The following is a 26,983-nucleotide window of genomic DNA, read 5'->3' on the forward strand; positions in this document are numbered from 1 at the left end:
AGCTGATGGTCTTTTGTTCTATGAGAAAGCAGGGTGAGCAATCCAGGAGAAGTAAGCCAGTAAACTGCACTCTTCCATGACCTCTACCAGCCCCTGCTTCCAGGTTCCCACCCAGTGTGAGTTCCTGCCTTGACTTTCTTCAACAGACTGTAATCCAGGGTATGTAAACCAAATAAACCATTTCCTCCCTAAATTGCTTTCAGTCATGGTGTTTCACCACAGCAATGGTAAACTTAGGTAGGGCAGGTGTCTTTGCCATTTCTTAAGACTTCGAGGCTAAAAGGAAAAGCATGTACTAGCTCAAGTTAAATCCATGCTCAGAAATCCTTCCTGAGCTGGGTGCGGTGGCAACACGCCTTTAATCCCAGCCCTCAGGAAACAGAGGCAGGCAGATCTCTGTGAGTTCAAGGCCAGTCTGGTCTACAGAATGATTCCAGGAGAGCCAGGGCTACACACACAGAAACTTTGTCTTTAAAAAGCAATAAAACCAAACCAAATGAAACTAAACCAAACAAAACCAAACCAAAAAAATCAACCAACCAAACAAACAAAAAACCCAAAATTATTTCTGGACTAGAAACCATCATCCTGAGTGAGGTAACCCAGACCTAGAAAGACATGCATAGTATATACTCACTTATAAGTGGACATTAGCCCAACATAGATGTCCTCTAAGAGACTCCACCCAGCAGGGTATGGGGACAGATGCTGAGATTTGCAGCTGGACTCTGGGTGGAGTGCTGAGAGTGGCATGGAAAAATGGGGAGATGGAAGGACCCAGAGGGTTCAGGAACTCAACAAGGAGACCATTAAGGCTTGCCAATCTAGACCCAAGGGGGCCTGAACAAACTGATGCACCAACCAAAGACAATGCATGCAGCAAACCTAGACCCCCTGTTCAGATGTAGCCAATGGACAGCTCATTCTCCACAGTTGTGGGAGTAGTGAGGACTGCCTCTGACATGAACTCTGGTGCTCCAAGTCTGATCACTTCCCCTTGGTGGGAAGGAAGGAGATGCAGGCTATCCAGATGAGACCTGATAGGCTGTGGTTAGATGGTGGAGGAGGAGGGACTCTCTTGTCAGATGTCTTGGGGAGGGGAATAGGGCAGAAGAGGGAGGAAGAGAGGGTGGGGATGAGAAAATACAAGTGAGAGGATAGCAATCAGGGATGTAATCTGAATAAATTACAATAAAATAAAATGTAAAAAGATAGAGCAGAGATTGAGATAATGTTCAAACAAGGCCTGACCCAACCCAAGACCCACTCCATGGTTGTGAGCTTCCATGTGGGTGCTGAGAATCCAGCCTGGGCCCTCTGGAAGGACAGACAGTTCTCTTAACCTCCAAGCTATGTCCCCTATGGAACACTTTTAAGCACTGAAAGAGCCTATCACAGCCTGCCTAGTGAGGCTGTGGAACATGGGAGCAGATGGGATCAGCCTAAGTGCTGTGGAGGCAGGAAAAAACTGAGCACTATAATTACTCATCTCTCCTTAAGGTAAAGACTGCATAACTTGAGACAATATGGGGGAAATTAGTCATGAACTAGTTTATCAGAGCCATCAGGATCATTTGGCTATCTCCACCCGAAATCCCTATAGATAGCAGCAACTGGAGGAACACAGACGCAGGAAAGGAGCGACAGGGGGAACTAGGTAAAAGGAAAGCCATATATGAGGCCCAGCTCAGTGGGTCAGATAGGATTGTGTTCACCATAGCTTTAGGAGAGAGCTGGATTAAACAAGGACCTGGAGACTGAAATGGAGCTTTAGTGACTTTGCTGAGACCTTTGGTGGGAAGAACTCTTTCTAAAGTGGGAAAGGTGTTGATGGATCTAAAGAGAAACATGTAAATAATGTCTGAAAGTGAGAGAGAAACTTCGAAGGGATAAGAAAAAGGTAAAGCTGAGGAAGAGATTTGTCTGGGTTACTCAAAAACAAATGTAGCAAGATTTGCATCAAGCCAGAGTTCCTAAGGAAAAGGTATTGGCAGAAAGCCTAAGAAGGTGCTAAGGGGTTTCTGGAAAGCTTTCAAGCCCAAGGAGCAGTTTATTTAAGACATCCATGATAAAACAATACAGATAAAGACAAGCTGTCCCAGGGATGGGTAATTATCTTTGCCCCTCCCTGCCCCGGACTAAACTGGGCATATTTTCCTCCAGCACAAATTTATGGTAGAGGTAGAGCTGATTTCCTCTACCTGGGTCTTCCCCAGTGGCCATGTGTGGTGAATGCAGTTGCAACAGCTAAGGCTACAACCACAGTGACAACCCAAAGCCTCTTAGACCCAGGAAGCCATCAGATACAGCAAGGGAGGTGGGGCCACATTTCTCCTTAGCCCTGGGGATGGCATAGCAGCTTGAGTAAGGTCCACAGAGTTTATCGGAGATAGAGAAATGTAGGGATGTTCTGTGGAAGAGCTCCAGGATACAGAAGTGGAATTGCACAGAAAGACTGAAAATTGGGGAGAGCTGATGGAGTTAGTGCCTTTCTAGCAATGCTATTAATAACAACATTGATTAGTTGAGAAAAGAATTAATAGAAAAGAAGGGAACCTTCCTATTCTGTTTTAGACTTTGCTTATGTTTTTCTTTAGTATTTCCTTAGCTGTGAAATTCTAGTGTCACCTGACCCTCAGAACAGATGACAATGGAGACTTTTAGAGTGTTTCACCAATGTTAATTTTGTAACCCCTCTACTTGTGGAATAGTAGTTCAAGATGTTGCCTTATCCTGCCCATCTTCTGAAAAAGGTTTGTTACATACATGATATAATGCTGACTGTTGAGTATTTTTACAGATTTAGAACACCATTAGAAAGGCATGTAAGTGAGCCTGAACACGTAAGTATGAAAAAAAATTCATTCCCTGAGAATAAATAGGGGTATCTTGTGAGTCTTATAACGTAAGAGGAGAAACAGATGCTTCCCAAAGCTATAATGTTGTTGATTGACACTCCTAGTACCAGGAGTTAGATCCTTCCTAGTGTTTTTTAGCCAAGGGGACTCAGAAGACCACACAAGATAAAAAAATATTTCCACCATTGTTGGTTGCATCACAGAAAAAAGTTGTGCTGAAGATGTTGCACAGTTTGGCTGTTGGACTTGAAGAAATAATGAAAGGATTGGATGGATTGATGCTCTTTCTGAGAGCTAACTCTTGTGGTGCCAGAAGTTGCTACTAGGGATGCTTGGAAAGATTAACACCAAAAGTCCCACTCAGCTGTGGATCCTGCATGCTTCATGATGGAAGTGGAAAGTGAGTTGTAATAGTGACACCAGTGGTTATAAATACAACCAACTTTCTGATTTGGCATAAGGTCCACTCCACAGGGAGAAATTCCCATCTAATACTGGAACTTAAAAACTTGTGGTTGAGGGCTGGAGAGATGGCTTAGAGGTTAAGAACTCTTCTAGAGGTCCTGAGTTCAATTCCTGGCAACTACATGGTAGCTCATAACCATCTATAGTGTGATCTAATGTCCTCTGGCATGCAGGCAGAACACTGTGTATGTGTGTGTGTGTGTGTGTGTGTGTGTGTGTGTATATATATATATATATATATATATATATATATATATATATATATATAAAATACAGCTTAAAAAAACTTGTGATTGAGGAGGTTTTAGGCCCCAATGGAGAAGCCACTGCTGTTGTTTATTAAATGGATGTGATGTGCCTGTCAAGTTAAACTGTCTTCTAAGCATTTGCATCCATAAATAACTGTTGTTGTGAGCCTCAACTCATCATATAAAAAGAAAAATAATTCTTTTCAGTGGATAGTATTTAATAAGACTAATAGCCACAAGTGAAGCTACTGAGAGTAAGTGACTGTTGCTGTGGCACAGTGGCCTAATTCTTGCCTATAGATGGACATTTTTATCACCCTCTTTATGACTCAGGGAAGCTTGTGGAAGAAGGGGTCAGAAAGGTTGTGAGGAGCGAGGGGAGGGAACAGGCTGCTACATGGCATGGTCAACTGTGGAGCTACCTGCGTCATGTGTAGAGGGGTCTAAGGTTACAGACTTTCTATTGGAGTAGACTTTCTGATGATGCAGATGCTTTTGAGTTATCCCTGCTCTTTTTAAGTAATCCCTCACCCAATTCTTGTTAGTAACTCTAACAAAAACCTCACTGATTCACAAAATTGGACATTGGTGTAATAATCACTTTGGATTGTCTTGAGCTCCCTTTCTGGGGTCAATAGAAGTAGGGGTGTTGCATCTCCCTAGAAAAAAAATCTACTATATAACACATGTTCAGAAGAGACTTTCTTTCCAGGCCTCCCTTGCCACTTGCTCTTATAATCTTTCCATCCTTTCTCCTGAGATGGTCGCTGAGTATTGGAGGGAATAATCTTTTCTATTGCTGTGATAAAATACCATTGCTGAGGCAACTTATAGAAGGAAGAGTTTATTTGTCTTACAGTTCCAAAGAGGTAAGAGTCCCTAGTGGCAGAGCAGAGGTATGGTAAGAAGTGGTGGGCATTGAGCAGGAGGGAGCTCACACCTTGAACCACAAGCATGAATTGGAGAGGTCCAGGTAAAATGATAGTCCCCCCCCCAATTAGTTAATATATATTTAATCATTTTATGGCTTGATTGCAAACCCCTCCCTCCTCTACTCCTAGTCCCACTCTCTCACCTCCTTCCCCCATTCCCTCCTCCTCAGCAGGGCTTTTTAGTCTTAAAGCCTAACCTCCAGTGCCATACATTCTCCAGTACAGCCACACCCAAACCTTCCAAAATAGCACCGACAACTGGTGACCGAGTGTTCAAAGGACTGAGATGATGGGGGATATTTCTCACTTAAACAACTACAGAAAGAAAAGGTATAACATAGATGTCCCATTTAGGATTAAACACTCCAGATACTTATTCTCTTCACTGTGACCAGTTGCGAATTTGTGTTTGCCACTAACCTGTACACAGAGAACTTCTTTGATGATGACTGAGAGATGCACTGATCTACAGGTATAGAATGTGGTTTGATACTTTTTTCATTTAGCAAAATAGCGATAATAGGTTCATCCCTGGGCCTATGAGCTCTTTAATCATGAGTTCTTGGTCAGATTTACTGTACCAGACATGAATTTCCTCTTGTCAAGCCGGACTCCAGTGCAATCAGAAAATAGTTCTTTACCACCATAACATTCATACCATTGCTGTACAGTGGACATACCTTGTCAGGCTGGTAATTACCATAGTCAATAGGCCTCATAGCTGGATTAAACTGTTGATGACATCTTTTACCCAGTAGCCTACATAGCACCATTTGGTACTGTGAATGCTATCCACCGAGGAGGAAACTTGTGCCATCTTAGTTTGTGCATGTCTTGTGAGCAAAGTATGTGGTGTCTTCAGCAAAAGAAGCCTCTTATGATCAGATTCTGGCGGGCAACCAGGAGCAAAGGTAATAGGTTGTGCTATTTGGGAGGACTCTGACACACCCATTAACCAACAGTTCTAGTAAATTATCTCAAATCTGGCATTAGGCTTTCTATTTAGCAACATATGGCTTCTGGGAGGAGTGTATTCCTTCTGCAAAGTAACTCCAACCAAACTCATATATATTATATGTGAAAGTTTCCATATACACTTTTCAAATGCCCTCGATGTTAGTTATTTTTCCCGATGACACGATCTACTTTACCCTTCCATCCACTTTCACACTTTATTAAACCTCCCTCCTCAATAGTTCCCTTTCTCCTTCATAGACCTTTATTTTACATCATCCATGTGTTAAGATTCCCCTGCCATGCTGACTTCTTCCTAATTTCCTATTTAGATATTAGAATACTTGCTAAAGGCAATTAAAAATATCACATGCTATTTTTAATGTTCTTTTAAAATATTAAAGATGAAGTGGGTGTGGTGGTGTGTACCTTTAATTTTAGCACTTTGGAAGCAGAAGCAAACACATTTCTATAAGTTTGATGACAACTGACAACCTGGTCTATACAATGAATTCCAGGCCATCCAGGACTACATATTGAGATTCTTTATCAAAACAAAGAAACAAACAGAACTGTCAAAGACTGGTAGCTTATTAGATGGATCAGCATGTAAAAGCACACTGGCCACGAGGCCTAATGACCCAAGTTCCATCCCCAGAACCCACGTTGTGGATGGAGAGAACTGACTCCCACAAGTTGTTCTCTGTCCTTCATGCATGTGCCATGACATATGCACACCCACAAGCATACACAAAATGTACACACAAAATAAATAAAAATGTAATAAAAAAATTAGAAATACTGAAGAACTAAATAAGGAAGAAGTGGGTTACCTGGATTTAAAAAACTAAACAAAAGAACAAAGGAAAGAAAAAAAGAGAAAACAACTGAGTAAATTTCCAAGACTGGAGTTCCTGATAGGATTGCTATACTCCAATGGGCAGCCTTACCCCCATCCACATATTGTCCATACTAATTGGATGTAGTAGGTTTAAAAAAGAGGTGCACGTCTTTAAACCCAGCATGTGGGAGGCAGAGGCAGGCAGATCTTTGAGTTCCAGGCCATCCTGGTCTACAGAGAGAGTTCCAGGCCAGCCTGGTCTATAGAGAGAGTTCCAGGTCATCCATGGCTACACAGAAAAATCCTGTCTCAGAAAACCAAAAGAAAAAGAATAAGAATGAGGAGGAGAAGGAGGAGGAGGAGGAGGAGGAGGAGGAGGAGGAGGAGGAGGAGGAGGAGGAGAAAAAGTAGAAGTAGTAGTGGGTAGATTTGATCAAAATACACTGTATTCATATCTAAAATTCTCAAATAGTAAATACATACATATATAGTTAATTTATTTGTTTTAATGTGTATGGGTGTTTTGTCTGCACTTATGTATGTGCATTATGTTCATGTTTGGTGGCTGTGGAGGACAGGAAAATTCAATATTCCCTTCTGGAATGGGATTATGAGCTGGAGAGATGGATCAGTGATTAAGAGCACTGGATGCCTGCAGAAGACCCAGGTTCAATTCCCAGCAACTCTTTGGTGGCTCACAAGGGTCTGTAAAGCTGTAACTATACTTCCAGGGTATCAGATGCTCTCTTCTGGGCTCTAAAGGCATCTGACATGCGGGTAGTGCACATATACACAGACAGGCAGGCAGGCAGGGGAAATATTCACATACAAAAATTAAAATAACTCAAAAACAAATAACTGTCTTTCTTAGATACTTCAGGTTATCTTCAAAATATTTTTTGAGTTTTTTATTATTATCACTCTTTTATTTGTATGGGTATTTTGCATGCATCTCTGGGCACCACGGGAATGCAGTGCTCATGGAGGCCAGAAGAGGGCATCAGATCCCCCTGTAATTGGAATTACAGAGTGTTGTGACTGGGAATTGAACCTAGGACCTCTGAAAGAGCATCACTAAGTCATCTCTCCAGACTTATTAAAGTAATTTTTAAAAAGAAGGGGGAAAAGGTAGGAAGGGGGAAGAGAAGGAATAATAATAATAATAATAATAATAATAATAATAATAATAATAATAATAATAATAATAATAATAATGATAATAATAATAATGATAATGATAATAATAATGATAATAATAAAGAGAAAGAGAGAGAGACAGGCAGACAGACAGAGACAGAGCATTGCAGTCCATTTTCTAAGCCTAGAAAGATGACTCAATGGGTAAAGGGGTTTGTTACCAAGACCCCTGAGTTTGATCTCTGGGATTCACATGTTGGAAGGAAAGAATAGTCTCTTGACCTTCACTCCCATGACATGGTATGGGTGTATGCTTACATGCAGACACACACACACACACAGAAAGAGAGAGAGAGGAGGGGGAGGCAGACAGACAGACAGACAGACACACACACACACAGACACACAGACCGGCAGACAGAGAGACTGAGAGAGAGAGAGAGAGAGAGAGAGAGAGAGAGAGAGAGAGAGAGAGAGAGAGAGAGAGAGAAAGAGAGACAGAGACAGAGACAGACACACAGACAGATGGGAGTGTGTGTGGGGGGGACTCATTAAACAAACAGGTACAGGCTAAAGAGATGACTCAGAGGTTAAGAGCACTGGTTCAATCCCCAGCAAACACATGGTGGCTCACAACCATCTATAATGAGATCTGGTGCCCTCTTCTGGCATGTAAGCATACATGCAAGTAGAATACTGTATACATTATTAGATTTTTTATAAGTAACTTTTTAAATTGAAAAAAAAAAAACCCAACAAGTAAATATTTAAAAAGAGAAAAGAAAACATTTTCTTTTTCTCAGTGTATATGTGTGTAAAGATGAGTGTCCCTGGAATTTCTAATCCTGAGAAAGATATGAAAATACATAAATAGACTTGAAAAGAAAGACATGTTATCCTGAAGAGACAGTTCAGACAATGAAATAGGAAGAGCATTCAGGGGGAAACAATAAAATTAGGAGACTTAGCTCATTATGAAGTGGATTATCAAGTGAGTATAGAGAACACTTTAATAAGCGTGATGAAATGTAACTTGGGATACAAGGTAGACTGGATAGGAGGCTTCCTCTACTTCTTATCCTAGGCCATCATATTTTGCAGAGATTACTGATATTCTTCCACAGAGGCCTACTTCATGGGAACCATCTTCAATTTTGATGCTTCTGAAATTCCATCTATTCACTACAAGCACATGCTGTACCTCATAATTCCACAACTGTATGGCAAGACCACTGAAATTGTCTTAGTAAACACCTGTACAACAATGTTCCAACAATCCAGGACAGGAAACTAAAATGTATAGTTTGGCAATGCTATGCACATCACCATTGACATGTGGAGATCTATTCCAGCAAAGGGAATGAAGAGCAAAGAAATACTAATCCCCAACTTAGAAAAGTGCAGAGTGTGGTACATCGGGTAAATCAAGGGGTGTTTGTCGAGAGAGGCATGTAGAGTAAGATTTGTTTTAAAAAATGTCCTCTAGGCTGGCAAGATGACTCAACAGCCCTTGCAGGTGGACAAGATGACCTAAGTTTGATCTCTGAATTCCAGTGTGTCAAGATAAAACTGACTCTCATAATTTGTCCTTAGACCTCTCATGTGTGCAGGCCAGAATCCACAAACACAATTACAGGCACATTCTTGCACTCACATGCCTGCACTTGCACACACACACAGTACAGATAAATAAATATAAAAGGATTGTATTCAGACTATTCTCTACAACCAAAACATAAGAACTTAACTCAAATCTCCACAATCTAATTATCATGACTAGGGTAACATAAGACTGTTCTTCAATCAATTAACATTCTTTTTTCAACCTAGTCAATGTTGATAATGGGTTTACTTATAGCATTATAACTGTAATCCCCAGTGTCTATTCAGTTTGCCAGCAATTCTGCATCAAACAATTAAAATTTAAGATTATATTAATTGTTATTATTGTGTATGAATGATGTGCATAGTGTCTGTGTGTGTGTGTCTGTGTCTGTGCATGGTTGTTGTTTATATGTGCATGGTCACACATGTGTCATGGTGCATGTGTGGAGATCGAAGGACAATATTTAGGAATCTGTCTTCTCCTTCCCTTGTGGGTTCCAGTAGCAAACTCAACTTAGTTAGGCTTTTAACCAGCTGAGCCATATCACTATAAACAAGTTGTTTCTAATAAATTACTAGAGATGTAGGTAAACATTTATTGATACACACTATGGTGTTACTACAATACAGAATAATTGAAATTAAACAATATGTTCAGTAATAGAGAACTGGTGTCTTAGTTAAGTTTCTATTGTTGTGATAATGATTATGACCAACAGCAACTTAGGGAGGAATGGGTTTTTTCCTCTTATATTGTCAGGTAACAGCCCATCACTAAGGCAGGAACCTGGAGGCAAGAGCAGAAGCTAAGGAAGAGTGGAAGAACGGAAGAGCGAAAGAGTGCTGCTTACTGGGTTGCTCCCCATGGCTTGCTCAGCCTGTTTTCTCATAGCACCTGGGATCATCAGCCCAGGGTGGCACCACCCCACAATGGCCTGGGCCCTCCCACATCAATTGGTAATCAAGAAAATGCCCCATAGACTTTCCTACAGGCAATCTGATGGAGACATTGTCTGACTTCAGGTACCTCTTCCCAGATAAATCTAGCTTGGGTCAAGCTGGCAAAACACTAGCCAGGACAATTGTTTATATCATTTTTGGTGTTCCTGTAAATTTGTAACACATAAAACTACTCAAAATCATATTTTCTAACATGGCAGAACTACATAAGTATATTTTAGGTAAATTTTTATAAAATAGCATTTTGTAATAAATAAAATAAAAATTGAAAACACCCTCTCTTGCCCTATCCCCTGTATCTGGAAAGGCTGAAATGTTCCTTAGGTACTGGGACTGTGCCTCATTATGTGGTCTGTGCTGGCTTGGAACTCCTGAACCCAAGTAATCTTCTTGAGTAACAGGAACTATGGACACATAACACGATGTTCAATGTTTTCTAAGTATGAGTTTATTTTTAAGGTTTTAAATGCATTGGCATTGGCTACCATGGTTTTCTATGGGAATGGATTACATGCACTATTTGAAATCATTGATCCAACCCAGCTTATTCAGACTGACAGTTAGCTTTCCAGCCAAATCATAAAAGCAAGTAATCTGGGATGATTTGTCTATAGAAAAGTTAAGCAGAAATGACCATTCTAGAATAAGCAATCTAGAATACCAATCCCAAAGATAGCTGACAGTAGTGAGGAACAAGCCTAAAAGTATAATAATATCCATTATCTTTACCTTGGAAATATGGTTAACAGTCTCTTTTTTAAAATGTGTCAGAAATCTTATTATTACAAATCAGCAGATTTTATTTATAGAACTTATTGGCTCATATTCACTAACATTAATATATGATCTATTACAAAAGTGTGTGTGTGTGCGCATGTGTGCGTGCGTGTTTGTGTATGTGTTTGTGTGTTTGTGTGTGATATACTAATAGAAATATTTTGTTTTTCCTGTTTATTTATTTTTTCATTATTGTAAGAGTCTATAGGTTCAAGCAGTTAATGTAAAATGTCAAAAGGTGATGTTTTGAATGTAAAAGAAACTATATAGATTTTTCCAAAATCATAATTTGATTTTGATTTATGATCATAAAGATTTTCCTTGTCATTTGAATTGGGAAGTAAATTTAACAGTAGTCATGATGTTGATAATGAGGATAGTGGCTAGATTACTCTAGTTTACTGTACTTTAACTTCATGATCTGACACCCTTACACCAATGCATATAAGTTAAAATTAAATAAATTATTTTTAAAAAGAAAAAAAATTTTTTGGTTGGCTTTGCTTTTTAATAGTCTCAACTTGTAGCATAGTCCAGCTTCTAATTCCTGGCAACCATGTCTCACCCTTCCAAGAGCAGAAATTACAGGTGTAAGACATCAAGGGCACAAAAGAACTTTCAAAGTATTTTCAGATACCTTTTTTTTTCTCTGCAATTTCCTCCTTCATTCCAGAGTTGTTGATACTTTTTTTTTCTCTGCAATGTCCTTCTTCATTCAAGAGTTGTCAACTAGATCTCCTGCAAATTCCCACTAAAAGATTGTTCCCTATTTTAACAAAACTCTGAACAAAAAGAAAACCTATTCTGCCCTTTCAGGAAACGTGAAACTTCTCTCCAGTCCTCCTCATAGAGCAGCACTTCAGCACTCAATCAATTCCTGCCTCCAACCAAGGTTAAAAAAAAAATCACTCACTTCATTCTAGGTGCCTTGAAATATACAAGGGTTTGATAACATGGGTTTAAAAAATTAAACTAGTGTCTGGATTCAGCACAAAGTTAGCTTTCAGTTCTCTTATTTACATACATTTCTGAGCAGGAAGTAACTCGGAAAACTTCTCGTGTTCAAGGGAAGGGGTCCTTTATTCTAATCGAGTGCAAATCAGGGATTCTTTTTTTCCTCCGGTCTTTTATTTCTCCCTCGCCCCCTTCCCGGATAGGGAATGGTCAAAAGGAATTGTTTCAACAGATCTCGCGGTGCTGTTCGAGATCCTGTGTTTTAAAAAAACAATTTAGAAATGATGCAAATGAGCCTGAGCCTTCCGGGGTTTGGGGCTGGGACTGCAGTGCTGGAAGCTCATTGAAAGCAGCCACTGGTGGAGGCGGGGCTCTGGCTAGTTCCCCTTCCACCTTCCCCCACCCTCGTCTTCCAACCTCTGTTTGGCCCCTTGCTTGGTTCCAGCCATTGCTGCAGCTGTTCCGCAGCCCTTACCAAGACTCCAGCGACCGACCACAAGCCTTTGTTTCCACGATGGTGATCCGCGTATATATTGCATCTTCTTCTGGCTCTACCGCGGTAAGGAGAGTGGGAGCCCACCTTTGTTGTTTTCCAGCACAGTAGTCTTCCTCTGCCCCAGAACCGTTAAATTGCAGAAGTTACACTAGAAGCTTCTCCTTAGAAGACGCAAGCATCGCCCACTATACCCTTCTCTCCTTTCTTCCTTTGTTGCGTCGATTTCAGTTTTTTTTTTCCTTGGAGTTACCTTTGTTTGTCTTTAGACATTAGTGCCATATTTCTTTTCTAAAGGAAAAAGAAAGCTACCAAGTTTAGTTAGGATGGGCGGAGGTACCTGATTTAGAGACTTCAAGGTTAGGTGAAGTCAAGTTAAAAAACAAACAAACAAACAAACAAACAAAAACCCACTGAAACATCGGCATTCAGGCTTTCAAGAGTGAGACATGTAACAAATATGCTCTAAATGCCCGAGTTTAGGGGAAGTAGTGCATTTCTGTAAAGGATGGGGGTACTGATGGGAAGGGAGTGGAAGACTCTTGAGGTACTAGGATTATTGTAAAACCTCTGTAATGGAATTATTTTGCGACGGGGTAGGCAGGGTATATAACTTTAAAAAAAATAGGGGAAAGTCAGGAACAATGATACACATGATTTTTGGTGGTGGTGGTCTCCTTGCTGCTGCTGCTGCTGCTTCCTCCTCTTCTACCTTCTCGACCACCTCCATCCTTTTTCTCTTCTTTTTGGTGTGTGGGGGTGATTTTTATTTAATGTCTCCCCCCCCACACACACACACATGCATTGGCTCCTAGTTTGACTTTTTCTTTTTCTTTGAAAGATTTTCCTCTTAAAACCCCACTCCTTTAAGACTGGGTGAAAACTGGGAAAAGAACATGTGGCGTCTGAGTTGCTGCCTCGTCGTAAGATACGATTTTCTTTCTTAAGTCATTTGCCAATTGTTAACGTAGAATAACAGGTTTTTTTTTAAACGTATCTGAGGGGCATTGGGTAAACTGAGGTGAAAGTGGAATGCATGCATACTAGTGCTAAATGAAAGATCCTCTGTTCTTGCAAACCCAGGAGGGGGAGAAAGGCCAGTAGTGGCAGGAGCAGATGTGTGGGCAAAGGAATTTGAATGTAGAAACTCCTTCAGCTTGAGAGGGGTAGAGATCTCAGCTTGTTTACAGTTACATTTATGAGGATTTGTAATAGAACTGAAGATTATATGAAATCACCAGAACCTTGAACCTTGATCTTTGTCTTTTGCCAACATGTTTGGGTGTGTTTAGACTGTTTTTAAAAGATAAGAAAATGTACTCTTAAAGTTATTGACTGTTTTGTTTGAAAAATAGAAATGTTTATTATTTCCTTTGGATGCCACTTTAAAAGCATCTTGTCTTCCATACATAATATTATGATATTTCAGGTTAAAACATACGTTATTTGAGTATCAATCTACTACAATAACTGCATTTTCAACTACCAGTTTAATGCCTTTGGTTAATCCTTTTTAGAATGAACCTCTCAGGTACTTAGTTTTTGTGTGTGGGGGGTGGTAGGGGCATGCAGTTTCAATACTGGTATTTGTTTTTTGCTTGCTTTCTTTTTTATTTCTCTTCCAGAAGTAAACTCAAGGAGAAACTGCTTTAAGAATTTCATCAAGTAATTCTTTTTGTTAAAACTTAAACTTTCAAAATTCCCTAGAATGGATTAAGACTCTTAATAGATTATTCAAATGATAGATATTTATGGTATTTGTGTTTAGTTTTTAATGTTTTTTTCCTGAATAATTAAAGATTTGTCCATTGTTACACCAATTAGATTTTTATGAAAAAGTAAAAAATTTCCACTTCATAGTGCCTAAATAAATGATTACTTCAGTATAATCTTGCAATTCTTTTGAATAATCCTAAAACAGTACAAAGAGAGTATTTTTTTTTCTAAGAAAGTATCTTTGAGAACTCCTTTACATGAATGGGGTGGTGGTTATTGAGAAAGGAAATTTCAGTTTGCAGTACTGAAATTTTCCTTTAAGATAGCAGAAGCATTATCTTTTTAACAAATGATTTAGAAAATTGGGACCAACTGTTCTGATGGAATCTAAAAAGGTTTTGAAAAGATACATACCTTTTAGTTATTATGTGTCTAGTGAGTGTTTAAGTTTTTTGGCTTTGGGTTGATAATGTGTATTAAATGTTTTGCCTGCATATATGTCTACTATGTGAATTCCCAATGCTCATGGACACAGAAGAGGATGTTGGGTCCCTGAAGCTGGAGTTACAGATTGTTGTGAGCCACCATGTGGATGCTGGTAACTGAACACAGGTTGGCCTTGAACTCAGAGAACCACCTGCCTTTGCCTCCCAAGTGCTGGGATTAAAGGCATGCATTGTCAGGAGGCAGAGATAGGCTGTGAGTTCGAGGCCAGCCTGGTCTACAAAGAGAGTCCAGACCAACCAAAGAGTTTTAATGTAGTGAAAGTTGCTTAAATTTAAACTTGTGTGTAACCATTAAAAAAAAGACATGCTGACAGTGATGCAAAGCAACTGGTAGGCATGAAGATGTAAATGTGGGAATAGCAAAATGGGGAGCTAGCATGGAGAAGGGATGCTGTGTCCATAAGTAAATGTAAGTAAGTGGGTTATGTGGCTTATTCACTCAAGGGTAGGAAAGTAGAGAAGTTTTGGGAAGCCAAAACTGATCATTTTTAGGTGAAGCTATAGCAATTCAGGCCTTAATTTTGTTTCTTTTGGTGGGAACCAAGCATTCAGTTTCCAATTATCCACAGAAAGTGAATTTCTGTGTGTTCATATTTTATTTCTTACTACTTCCTAGTTCAACTTAACATCTGTTCTTCATTTTTTTGACTTAGGAACTCATCTCATAGTTCAAGTTAGACTCAAATTCTCTATCCTCCTATTGTCTTCCAAGTGCTGGGACCACTATAGGTTTGTGCCACCACATGTGGCTTTCTACTCCCTTATCTCTTTACAATTGTTTAGGCCCACTATTGATGGGATGCCAAGTAGAAATTATATGTCTCAATTTAGATTGTGATGCCTTATAAATTTATATTTAGAAGAAAATAATATATTGAACCCAGTTTCTACATGACAATAAATTGCAGTAACTTAACAGAAATACAGTATTAACATTTTGTTGAAATTGTTAGAATGATGATATATTTAAAAGTTTTAGTTGACTTAGGAAAATTTTATGTTTACTTCTTTCTCTCAGATATGTATTGAATTCCATTTTATATCTTTTATGCATCCTGTGGGTCTTGGTGCATAAATTTAAAAGCTATGGTATATAGGTGGTTTCTGAGGATTTCTTTTAAGGGATGGCATATGCAATAATTTCTTTTTTATTTCTCTTATAACTACTAAAAAAGCTATTTTAGGGTGGATTATGTGATGGTTTTCACTCACAAGTAATTAAAAAAAAGGAATATACGGAATATTTTTGATTGACGAGTCATGATTCATTAGTTGTATTATTTCCTTCATTTGTAATATGTATGTAAAGCAACAGGTCACTATTCTTTATCATGCCATTCTTAAGTAACTTTATCTTGGGTAATGGGATTTTTTTTTGCTGTTCTATCTTTGTATATATAAGTTGAACATTGACTTGAAACGTGCTTTGGTGGCATACCACAGCTGCCAAGCTTTTTTGGAATGTTATTTATTTAAAATTATTCATAAAACAATTAGAAGATCAAAATCAGAAACTATAAAATGAATAGGTATACTGTTTGGAAACCCCAAGCTTTTGAGAATAGAAACTTTCAAGTGCCAAACACAAAGACTGAATGAAAAATCTGTACCTTCAATTTGGTAGTCAGTAGTTGAAGCTGATTTCCCTGTAATAGTAGTAAAGCCACTGGAATAATTTAGCCCATCGTAAAAAGACTTAAGAAACATGTTTCCCATCCAAGTACTAACCAGGCCCCATCCTGATTAACTTCTGAGATCAGATTACATAGGATGTGTTCAAGGTTGTATGGCCATAGGCAGGGAACATGTCACTGATAGGAGCTCTTGTGCACTTTAAAATGTTTAAAATAATGGTTATTCTATGGCAGAATGTATTATGAAAGGTAAGTGAGAGTCATAATCTCAGAAGAAATGGGTAATGCGAATTTGTTGTTGGCATAAAGACTTGTTATTCTGTTGAGGAAGTATAATGACCTGTCTTAAAGTCTAGACACTGTCAGGCTAAATGTTTTAATTCTTTGTGGCTATTCTCAGGTATCTTTTTCTAAAATATGCACTGCACAATCAACTATATATCTTTAAATACATATGTTTATTTGTTGAGATGCTCATATATGCACATAATGTTTTTTGATCATATTTATCCTTCCTACTCCTCCTCTTAACTCCTCCTAGATCTCACCACCAACCCCTCCCAACTTGTATCTTTTTTAAAAAATAACATGTCAAATCTTATTTGTGTTGCTCTTATACAAATAGGTGCAGGCATTCCACCAGAACTTGGTAAAACTACTGGGGACCACACATTTAAAGGAAATTGACTCTCTGCTAGCAGCCATCTACTGTCTAGCTTCTCAGCTAGGAGCCACAAGAACCCTTCTCCCATCCATGTTATAATACTGATAGGCTTGATCTTGTGCAGGCATCCATAGATGTTGGCAACTATGTGTCTTTATAGGTTTTTTTGCTTTAACTGGATTATAATGAGTTAATTTTATATGTGTTTTATTGGTAAAATTAAATGTTAGAGGGGTTGTGTAGGTGACTATTTGACCATCTGTTGGCCTTCAATTCTGCCTTGCTACCTACTTAGAGACCTTTTAAAATTACAATTTTAATTACTTCCTCCAATCTAGACAAAGATGAAACAAACATACTTTTAGACAAAAAGGCCAGGTCTTTTATGATGACTGCTTTTGTTAGCAGAAGAGACAAAGGTGACATTTAATACTTGCCTAGCCAAGAAGTTTTTTCAGCATAGGAGTTGTTTTCTAGCCATTGGGCTTTACATTTTGCATATTTGGTTGTTTAAAGGGTTGCAGACTTGCAGAACATAATAAAAATTCAAATAAAAGTTTAAAAATACTACAGCAAATTCAAACTTTGTGTATTTAAAGTGTTCACTACTGTTGGTTTTTTGTTGTCCTTGTACTACCTTCTCAATGGCTGTTCAACATTTGGCTGCTGTAATAAGGAAAAACTGGCATGTCTTTTTTTAATGCTTTGCATACACCAGGCACTGTGCCTAGTGCTTTCCATACATTATCACATTTAATTTAACCCTTAAAGTACTGTGAAGTGCTATTGTCAGATCCATTTATGTGTTTGAAGAGACTCTCACTGAGATTCAAAAGAGACATTAGCTATATTCTAATCAAGACCAAAGATCTAGAAATGACAGAGGTTGGATTACAATGAATACAGGACACGTTGCCTTGAGAACCCTCAGCATTGTTATTTCCATGCCCTCCTTGGGTAAATACTGCATAGAAATCATATCTCTATCACAATAATATTTTCATTTATAATTACAAATACAAAATACCTTTGAGTTCAACAGCCTGGTCTATAGAATGAATTCTAGGGTGGTGAGGGCTACACAGAGAAACTCTGTCTCAAAAAAACAAAAATAAACAAATGAATAAATAAATAAATAAGTAAATAACCATTTAAGTAGGAAGTGTGGGATAGTTCCTTGGGTAAAAATGGTTATGCTATTTATGCTGATGACCTGTGTTTGATTTGCAGAATTATTATACAGGTGGAAAGAGAAAATGAACTTCTAAAAGTTGCCCTCCACTCTCCATGAGGTACCTGCATGCATACATACATATCACATAATGCACATGCGCACATACAATAAAAAAAATATTTGGGAGATCCTCTTATGAGGTAAATGTGTTCTCATCTACAGCCTGTACATGAGACTAAGGTGGGAGGCAGGCTAGGGGAAAGAAGGAGGCTAGGGGAAAGAGGGAGGCTAGTAATAGCATTTTCTTTTACAACTTAATATGTATGCATACACATGTGGGCTTTACCAGGGCCACATTTTAAGTAGTCTTTACCCATTTTTCTTGTGGCTTGTGCTGTGTAAACAACTTCTGTGACTTTATCATTTTTTTTAACACTATCTGTTTTTGCTCAGCATGGCTGTGTGAAAGGATAATCTAGTACTCTGGAGCTTAAGATACAAGTATATTAAGTTTGAAGCCAGACTAGGCTCCATGGTCAGACAATGTGTCAAAAAAAAGAAAGAAAGAAAAGAAAACAAAGAAAGGAAAAGAAAAAAAAAAACAAACAAAAGAGAAAAGAAAAGAAAGCGTACATACCCAAACCCCAAATACAGAAACAAACAAAACAAAACAAAATACAACCTGCATTTTGTGACTATACACCAGCATGGTTAAAAAGGAAAGGTACGTTTTTATGAGTCTATGACTAAGTTGGAAAGCAGTATATTTATAGTTTATAAACTCTGTCTTTGAATTACATTCTTAGATTTAGCTCTTTCAGAGTTGGGCTAGAACCAAACATTTCTGTTTGGTAGATTTGCAAGACTGAGTCCAGACTAATTAAACTTTAGTTTTTAAACACCAGAAATATTCATCTTAGGTAACAAGCACTACACAAGACGATTTGGTCTGTTTATGTCACCATCACCTCTCATACAGTTGTTTCATCACAAATGTGGCATAGTTCTCATTGTTAAAATTACAACAGTATGTATTTAATGAAAGTTCTATGTTTTTGGAAGCCAGACTCCAGTATAACATTTGTAAGTTTATTGAAAAGGAAAGTATGGGTGGATAATTACTTATTGTTTTAAAAATGATAAATTAACTTGCTTTAATTTCTAGCACAAAACTAACGTCAGCTTTACTTGACAGCACTATACAATAAGACTAGTGGCAGAGCTCAGTGGTGGAGTGCTTGCCTAGTATAGGTGAAACAGTTGGTTTGAACCATTGTGAAAAAAAATTAATTAAATTAAAAAGTCTAGAAAATAATTTTAAGAGATGTTTTTCTTTCTTTTGTGGAGTACTTAAAATATACCTGGCATAGTACCCACAACTTTACATGTAATTTGTCATTTAATTCTCTAACAACAAAGTGAAATTGAAGGAACCAGCCTCCTTAAGGACCCCATTAAGGCCAAAGTCTGGGGAAAAGTAAAACCTGGCCTACATAGTCCTCATTAAAAAAACAAAACAAACAAACAAACAAACAAACAAAAAAACCATTAAGGCCAAAGTCTGTAAATCTTATCTGCTTAAAGAGTCCAGTTTGTCCCAAGGACAGCCCGCTTGTGCTGAGAGTCCAGTTTAACTCAAGGACAGCAAGTTTGTGTTACAACTTGTGTTTAAAAGTTCCACTTTCCCAGAAATGTACTTACCCCTCCCAACTAAGAAAGTTCCTAACGCCCCCTGTGACTGCTTCAACCAATCTTCTCCATAGGTCAACTTGTCCCTCCACCCATTATGCAACCACAAAACACCAAGGCTTATAACTCCCTGCTTACAACTTTTCTGCCCAAATGCCAACCAATCACATACTGTCAAACTCATTTCTTTGTCTAAAATCTACAAAAGGCCCATTCCTCTGCTTCTCGGGGTCTGCAGCCTCAAAGAGTGGACAGACCTCAACGCTTTGACTCAACAAATTCTTGTTTTTACATTGACAACGGACTATTAGTGGGGGCTCCGGGAATAGACTAGAGATCTCTCTAGAGGTCTCAGTCTTATAAAATCAGTATTTAAAAATATTTTTTTGAGATTGGGTTTGATAGTGTGTCCTAGTATGGGCCTATAACTTGCCATTTTCCAGCTTTTGCACCCTTAGTGTCAAGATGGCAGTTCTGTCTCACCACACCAGGGTCTACGATCCCCTTTTTTATTTGAGGTTACTGTGTAGCCCTAGCTGCCCTGGAACTCACGCTATAGACCAGGCTGGCTCTGAACTCCCAGAGAATCAACTGCCTCCGCCTTTCACATGCTGAGATTAAAGACATAGACCATGAAGGTTAAAAAGTTAGCAAGGTCACAGCATTGTTAAACCACCTCCCGTATTAGTCTGATCAGAAGACAGTGGCATTAATTTCCATGCTAATCTACCTACAAATTTGATACTTATTATTACTCATTGTATGTTCACTACAACATTTCCTTTCTGCTGATCTTGAAAAAACATGAAAATTCTTCCTCCTCCTCCTTCTTCCTTCTCCCTTTTTTTTTTTTTTTTTTTTTTTGATTTTTCAAGACAGAGTTTCTCTTGTAGTCCTGGCTATCCTGAACTGGCTTTGTAGACCAGGCTGGCCTCAAACTCAGAGATCTGCCTGCCTCTGTCTCCCAAGTGCTAGGAGTAAAGGCATGCACCACCATGACCAGCTTATGAAAATATTTCATAACTAATTGGCTTACAGTGATGTTAAGGACAATTAATTATAAGAATCTATTGTGTCAAATAGCGATGTTAGAATTCTTCAGAGCAGAAAAACAAAGTAAAGATATGCCAAGACTGATATTGATGAGTTAGAATATAAGATATGTACCATAGGTCAATCTAATAAACCCACTTTATATCCTCTCTCCTAACAACAGTAAGATAAAACAAATTGATTTTAGAATGAATTTTAAAGGTGAGGGCCATTATTGTTTATCTGACATGAGAAGACAACCACATCTTGCTGTGACTGTTACCCTCACAACATTAATATGAGCAATGGAAAATGAAGGACATCATGGAAGGCAGCTTCTATATGTGTTATAAGGAATTCATTACCAACAATCATTGAATCTGATCCTATTGTTTGAGAACATACACATAATTGTTCTTTTTGTATTAGTTAAGATTTTTTTTTTTTTAGTTTTTTGAGACAAGGTTTCTCTGTGTAGTCTTGGCTGTCCTGGACTCGCTTTGTAGACCAGGCTGGCCTTGAACTCACAGCGACCCGCCTGCCTCTGCCTCCCGAGTGCTGGGATTAAAGGCGTGCGCCACCACACCCGGTTCTTAGTTAAGATTTTTGAGTTCCTGAAAACAGATAGTTGAGATAAAGCTTTTCTAATGAGTTTTTACTTAAAATTAAGAATAAAGAGGTTAAATTCTTCTGGCCTACTTTTTAGGTCTAGATAGATGTTTTAAGTTGATAGAGATGATGATATATAAGATTGATTTACATTTTTAAAGAGGTTAAATTCACAATTTCTAAGCAATTTTGAGGGAGCAAAAATGCTGGTGGTGTGACTTTACCAAATGGTAACACAAACACTTGCTCAGTTTTGAAGGGAGTAAGTAGGTGGTTTGACAAGACCCAGAATAAGACCAAATACTTTTGAATTTGTGGGAAATTATTTTAAAAGGATGTTGAAAGACATGTATGAAAAGAAAATGAAGAAACTGTGATAAAATATTTAGTTATTACCTAGGCAGATAAGTAATTATAATTTAATTTTGAAGTTGAAATTGAAGAATGATGTTATTTAGTATATTTTTGTAAATACTATTTATGTTTATATTTCATTGTTATATATTGTATTGTACTGTTATATGATTATATTGGGAGTTTATATATACTGTTATATATTATATTATACTATTATATATTTATATTACATGGGGAGTTTAAGAGAAGAATTTGCATCATATTAGGAATTTAATCTGACTTTCCCAAAAGAAATTATGACTACCAAACTTCCTGCCCTAAAGGAACATAACATTACCCAAATGTCAGAGACTCTAGGTGAGAGGCCTGCCCTGCCAGCCACAATAGCACATGTCTACTTTAAAGTCAGTGTTTCTACATTTTGTGAAAACTCAAAGTAATACAGACTTGGCTAAATAATTTATGCCTAAATGTTTAAGTAGATTTAGTACAAATCAATATCTAATGAAATTTGAAAATCATTCATTTTCAGAGTTAGATTTTCTCCCCTGGTTGAGCATGGAAGTCTTAAAGGTTTTGCTTTAAGATTAATTTAAGCAAAATAGCTCATAAACATACTACTTACAGTATAGAAAAAACAATTGAAGAACAATCATTGGAAAAAAACACAATACTATATCTTATAAAAACACAACCTAAGAGATTCATAAGAAATAAAACTGGCCTCCTTGGATTCTTCCAACATGTATTGCTCTAGAAACAAGTAGAAGTAAAAATTCTTAGATGTTCTCTTAAGTAGAAGTAATTGGACTCACCTATACTTGAGAAAGGGACCATCATTTTATTCATATGTTTTAATTTTATGTGTGTGGGTGTTTTGTTTGTACGCATGTCTGTAGTACATGCATGAAGTGCCTACAGAGGCCAGAGGAGGACATCAGATCCTCTGGAACCGGTGTTACAGATGGTTGTTAGTTTATGGGTGCTGGAAACCAAAATTGGTCCTCTGTAAGAGCAAACAGCACTCTCAACCACTGAGTCTATCCACAATGGCTACCATTTCATATCACAAGATTTCTTAGAATTTCTTGAAATTGGAATGCTAGGCTTTTCTTTTTGGTTTGTTTGTATTTGTTTTTGTTTTATGACAGAATCTCTTGAAGCCCCCAGGTTAGGCCTTCCTATGTAACTGAGGCTGAGGGTGACTTTGAGCTAAAGTCATTGAAAGTTCTCCGATTGCAACATATGTGGCACCATGAATGGCTTGTATGTTATGTGTGAGTCATTTTATGTGAAAGCATATGAGAAATAGACAGGAGGCATATTATATATGTTAACATTAAGTGTGCTTTTCTAAAAATTTCTCAAGCTGTAGAAATTCCTTCTGTCATAGAAACTGTTTCAAACCACAAATGGGAGATTCTTGTATCTAACTGAACAGATTCTGAGGCTAGGTGTTTGTATTTCTTCGATGTATTTTATTAACAGCCTGTTGAGTGTTAGAACTAGTTTGTAGGGCCCTACTTTAGAACTATTTTAAAAGGAGACAGCTATGAATAATAAATTGCTGTTTCTACTTCTTACTATGCACAGTAAGAATATTAGAATGGAGCAGTAATCTAAATATTAGCTGATGTAGCAATAGATGGCATGGTGCATCAAATGCAAATAGGCTACCAATTGGAAACTTGTGTTTGGTATTCAGAAATGTATGAGAAGAGTTGCTTAGATATAGCAGCTAGAATTTAAAAGTGTAACAGCCATTTACATGGTGTTACGATGTTACGAAGGAATTACGATGAAGGAATTACAAAATGAAATGAGAAGAGGGCTAGGGATAAGGGTACAATCTTGCTGAAAGTTCACACTTAAAAGGTTGCGAAAGGAACAGACAAAAGAGGAAGGCAAGAGAAGTCTAGGATGGAAGCTAGGATAGACATGAGGTGTTCAGGGAGCATTGTTTGGTAGTGCTATACAAGAATTGTGAAAACTGATAAAATGCCATTGAATTTTGAAGTAATTAATTATTAGTGATCTTGGACATAATAATTTCAGTTGTATGCTAAATGCAATAACCTGATTGGAAGGAATAAGGAATAGAATACGCAAAAAGGAAGAGATACACATTTTCTAATTTTCTAATAGTGTGATAAAAGAAAAGGCTATCTTAAGATATATAGTGAGCAACAGGTCAGCTTTTCAAGTAACAACAACAACAACAATAAATAAATTTCCTTACTGAATTAAATTTCATATAAAGTATATATTGACCATGCAGAAAGTTTTTAAAAATTTTTTACTGACCAGATTTACATTGTTTTTGTAAGAGAATAAACAAGAAAGTCACAGTTCTTATATAAAGTATGAAAGGCTGGACAGTTTTCAGTACCCTAACTTGCCAAACCAATTTTAAAAATCGGCTTTTTAGAAAATAACAGTTTACTGGCAATGCTTACCTAGTATGAGCAAGGGCCTGGATTTGATCCCAAGCACTGAAATATAAATACATAAATAAATGAATGAATACTTGTATATGTATACATTTTACACTCTAAATTGTTTCTACAGGATGGATTATTTTAGTCATAAGAAAGTTCAACTACAGCTGGGTGTGGTGGTGCATGCCTTTAATCTCAGCACTCTGGGAGGCACAGGCAGATGAATCTCTGAGTTTAAGGACAGCCTGGTTTACAGAGCTAGTTCCAGGAGCCAAGATTACTCAGAGAAATCCTGCCTTGAAAAGCCAAATATATATATATGCAGAGAGAGAGAGAGAGCAACTAATGTATTTTTTTTTCAGTTCAATTGTTTATCTTTAGTTTCATTCCTAATACCAATTGGGAGATCAGTAAGCTGATGGTTCTGTAACCTTAAGATTTGTGAGCTGACTTGGAATCTTGTGAATGAAATTCAAAAAAGATAGAGATAAATGCAATCATTTGGCATTCCAAATAAACAATATAGTTACACTCTAGATTTGAGAGTTTATAGAGCCTTGGCTCTATACTTTTACATGGAACTAACTTAATAACATGTGGATATATGCAAAACCATATGAACAACTGGAAGACATGAGTGAATAACCTTGCAAAGACTGGTCAGTTTGAATAGATTTAGCTAGGCTGGGTTCTGCCAATTCTCAGTCTATGATTTATTTGTGCTGTGGCTTTTGTTCTCTACCATGCTCTAGTTTACAGGTTCATTAAGAAAACCTGCCAATCGTGTAATAGACTATGGACATTAGTTCTCAAGGACAAGAACGGACCTGGGGTGAATGCCTCTCAGACCCTTGTGTGCCTGAGAATGAGAAAGTATGGGATATCCTTTCAGGGGACTAAGTTATGTGGTCTGCAAGTAAGGACAATATATGAGGTGCTCATAGGCCTAGACTCTTTTGGGACATCTCTGCTGGTATACTGATAAACTCTCACTAGCGTCAGTGTCTTCACTGTTGTCTAGTTTCCAGTCACATCGACTTGAATAATTAGCCTAAAAATGGTGATAGTTTATTATTTCAATTGAACTTTTACCCAGTTTTCTTGCCATTTCCCTGGAAGGGTGTGGGAATTAGACCCTAAGTACAATGTAGGGTCTTGTACTTGAAAGTGCAACAGAGGCTCTATTAAGGCCAGTTCTGATTAAGGTTAAATGGAGCTGTGATGACAAGCTGAAAGATTTGTGTTTTTTCTGCTGAACTGTTTCTATCAGTTACTTTGAAATTCCAGAAGAAAACACTAAAGCATTCTTTTATTATCTGATAAATTTCACCCAGGCCTTATCTAGAGTCTCTTCACCCTGGGATCAACCTGGATGGGACATTTTATATAAATAATTGTACCTTACAAAAACCCTAAGTACATCCATTAACTTAGAAAAGCCTAACTCCTCCAGGTTAGTCTTATCCTTCCCATTTTCTCTGGCTTTTTCTTTGCTTTTCTAAAGCTCATAGGATTCCCAAGTATTTGGTTTTAACTTAAGTTCAGGTTTTGTACATGATTCCTGTGCTATTTATACCACTGCTAAATCGGATAAGGGCTCTCTCCTGCACTAGGATTTCCAAACTGGGGGCTATTTCACGTAAAAGTAACAATTATTCACTCTAATTGCCATCTTAGAGGCTACTGTCTTGTCTGCTCACCTATGCTTAGTCCTGGAAGCTTCTAGCCTCCATACAGTCTAACCTAGGCCTAGAATGAGCTTAATAGGCTCAGCCTTTCTAGCTCTTTCTGAACTTTCACTGGCTGGTTCAACTCAGCTGTTCTGGCTTAAACTCCTCTCCCAGCTGACTTGTTCAATCTGGGTTTTCTCTCGGGATTTGAATTGCTGTGCTTGGCCTCAAACTAACTCAGCAATCTTCTCTAATCTTCTGGATCCTTCTCATTCTCTGGTTCCTTCTGTCTTCACTTGTGTCTAGCTTGTTCTCTCATTCATCCTCTCTGTATAAAACTCTCCCAGTGAAACAGATTCCTCTCTGCATTGCCTGTTAAGTAGCTTCCCTTTCCTCTCTCTTCTCTTGAGAGTTGGTCGTATCCTACTCCACCAAATCTTCTCTGATTCATTACTTTCCTTTTTCTGCCACTTAATTAGATACTGATTTACATTTGGAATTTTAGATGCACCAAGATAGGAAAGGTATTTTCTTCACGGGTTGCCAAATACAAATAGCTAAAACACTGTAACATTCATATAATTCCTGATTGTTTTGTGGTTCTTCATAGATTGAAAGCAATTTCTTTTTGTTACTCATTTTTTATAAAAATTCCTTGACCATATCACATGATTGTTTGTGTCTACTGAATAAAAATCAGCTTTTTCTCTCTTCTATTTTTACAACCATCAAATTGAAAGCAAAATATTAGAAGCATTTATTTAGGCGAGGTCGAAGAAGGTCATCCAGGTCATCCAACTCATCCACGTAAGGACTGCTTGGGAGCTGGCCCAGCAAGATAATGATCAATTTTCTCTTAGCAAACTCTCCAGAGACAGAAGCATACACTCTTGCATGGAAATACACTGGAGTACTACTCTATGTTCCTTCTTTCTCTAGACTCCAGGAGTATGACGTGGAAATCTGGACAAGTGAAAGATAGCAAGCCTATTCTTTTATGGGAGAGAGAATAGGTTCTTGAAACCAGGAACACGAGAAGTAAGAACTATGCACTATATAAACATTCACCTGGTATCAGTTGAACATATATTTCCCACGTATCCACTAAAATAATATGCAAAGCCTTTTAAAATTATTTTTGGAAAGAGCCTGTAGCTCTTATTTTGAGAAGGTTAAAAATAAATTTCTTGATTTTTTTTTTTTTTTTTTTTTTAAATTTCGTCTGCTTTTTCTGGGTATTGCCTGTGCCTGTCAGTCAGTACATTATGGG

The 26,983-nt window shown here is 37.8% G+C and overlaps 1 protein-coding gene across 1 annotated transcript in view; it reads left to right on the forward strand.

Annotated features, from left to right (window-relative positions):
* Sh3bgrl (SH3 domain binding glutamate rich protein like) overlaps positions 1-26,983 on the forward strand; it is a 135,464-nt gene that overhangs the window by 55,015 nt on the left and 53,466 nt on the right. Inside the window, exon 2 of the mRNA XM_051141812.1 lies at positions 11,778-12,290. Coding sequence (XP_050997769.1) covers positions 11,778-12,290 — 513 coding nt within the window. The remainder of the gene's footprint in view (positions 1-11,777; positions 12,291-26,983) is intronic.

Source organism: Acomys russatus, chromosome X, assembly GCF_903995435.1.
Source record: "Acomys russatus chromosome X, mAcoRus1.1, whole genome shotgun sequence".
NCBI lineage: Eukaryota > Metazoa > Chordata > Mammalia > Rodentia > Muridae > Acomys > Acomys russatus.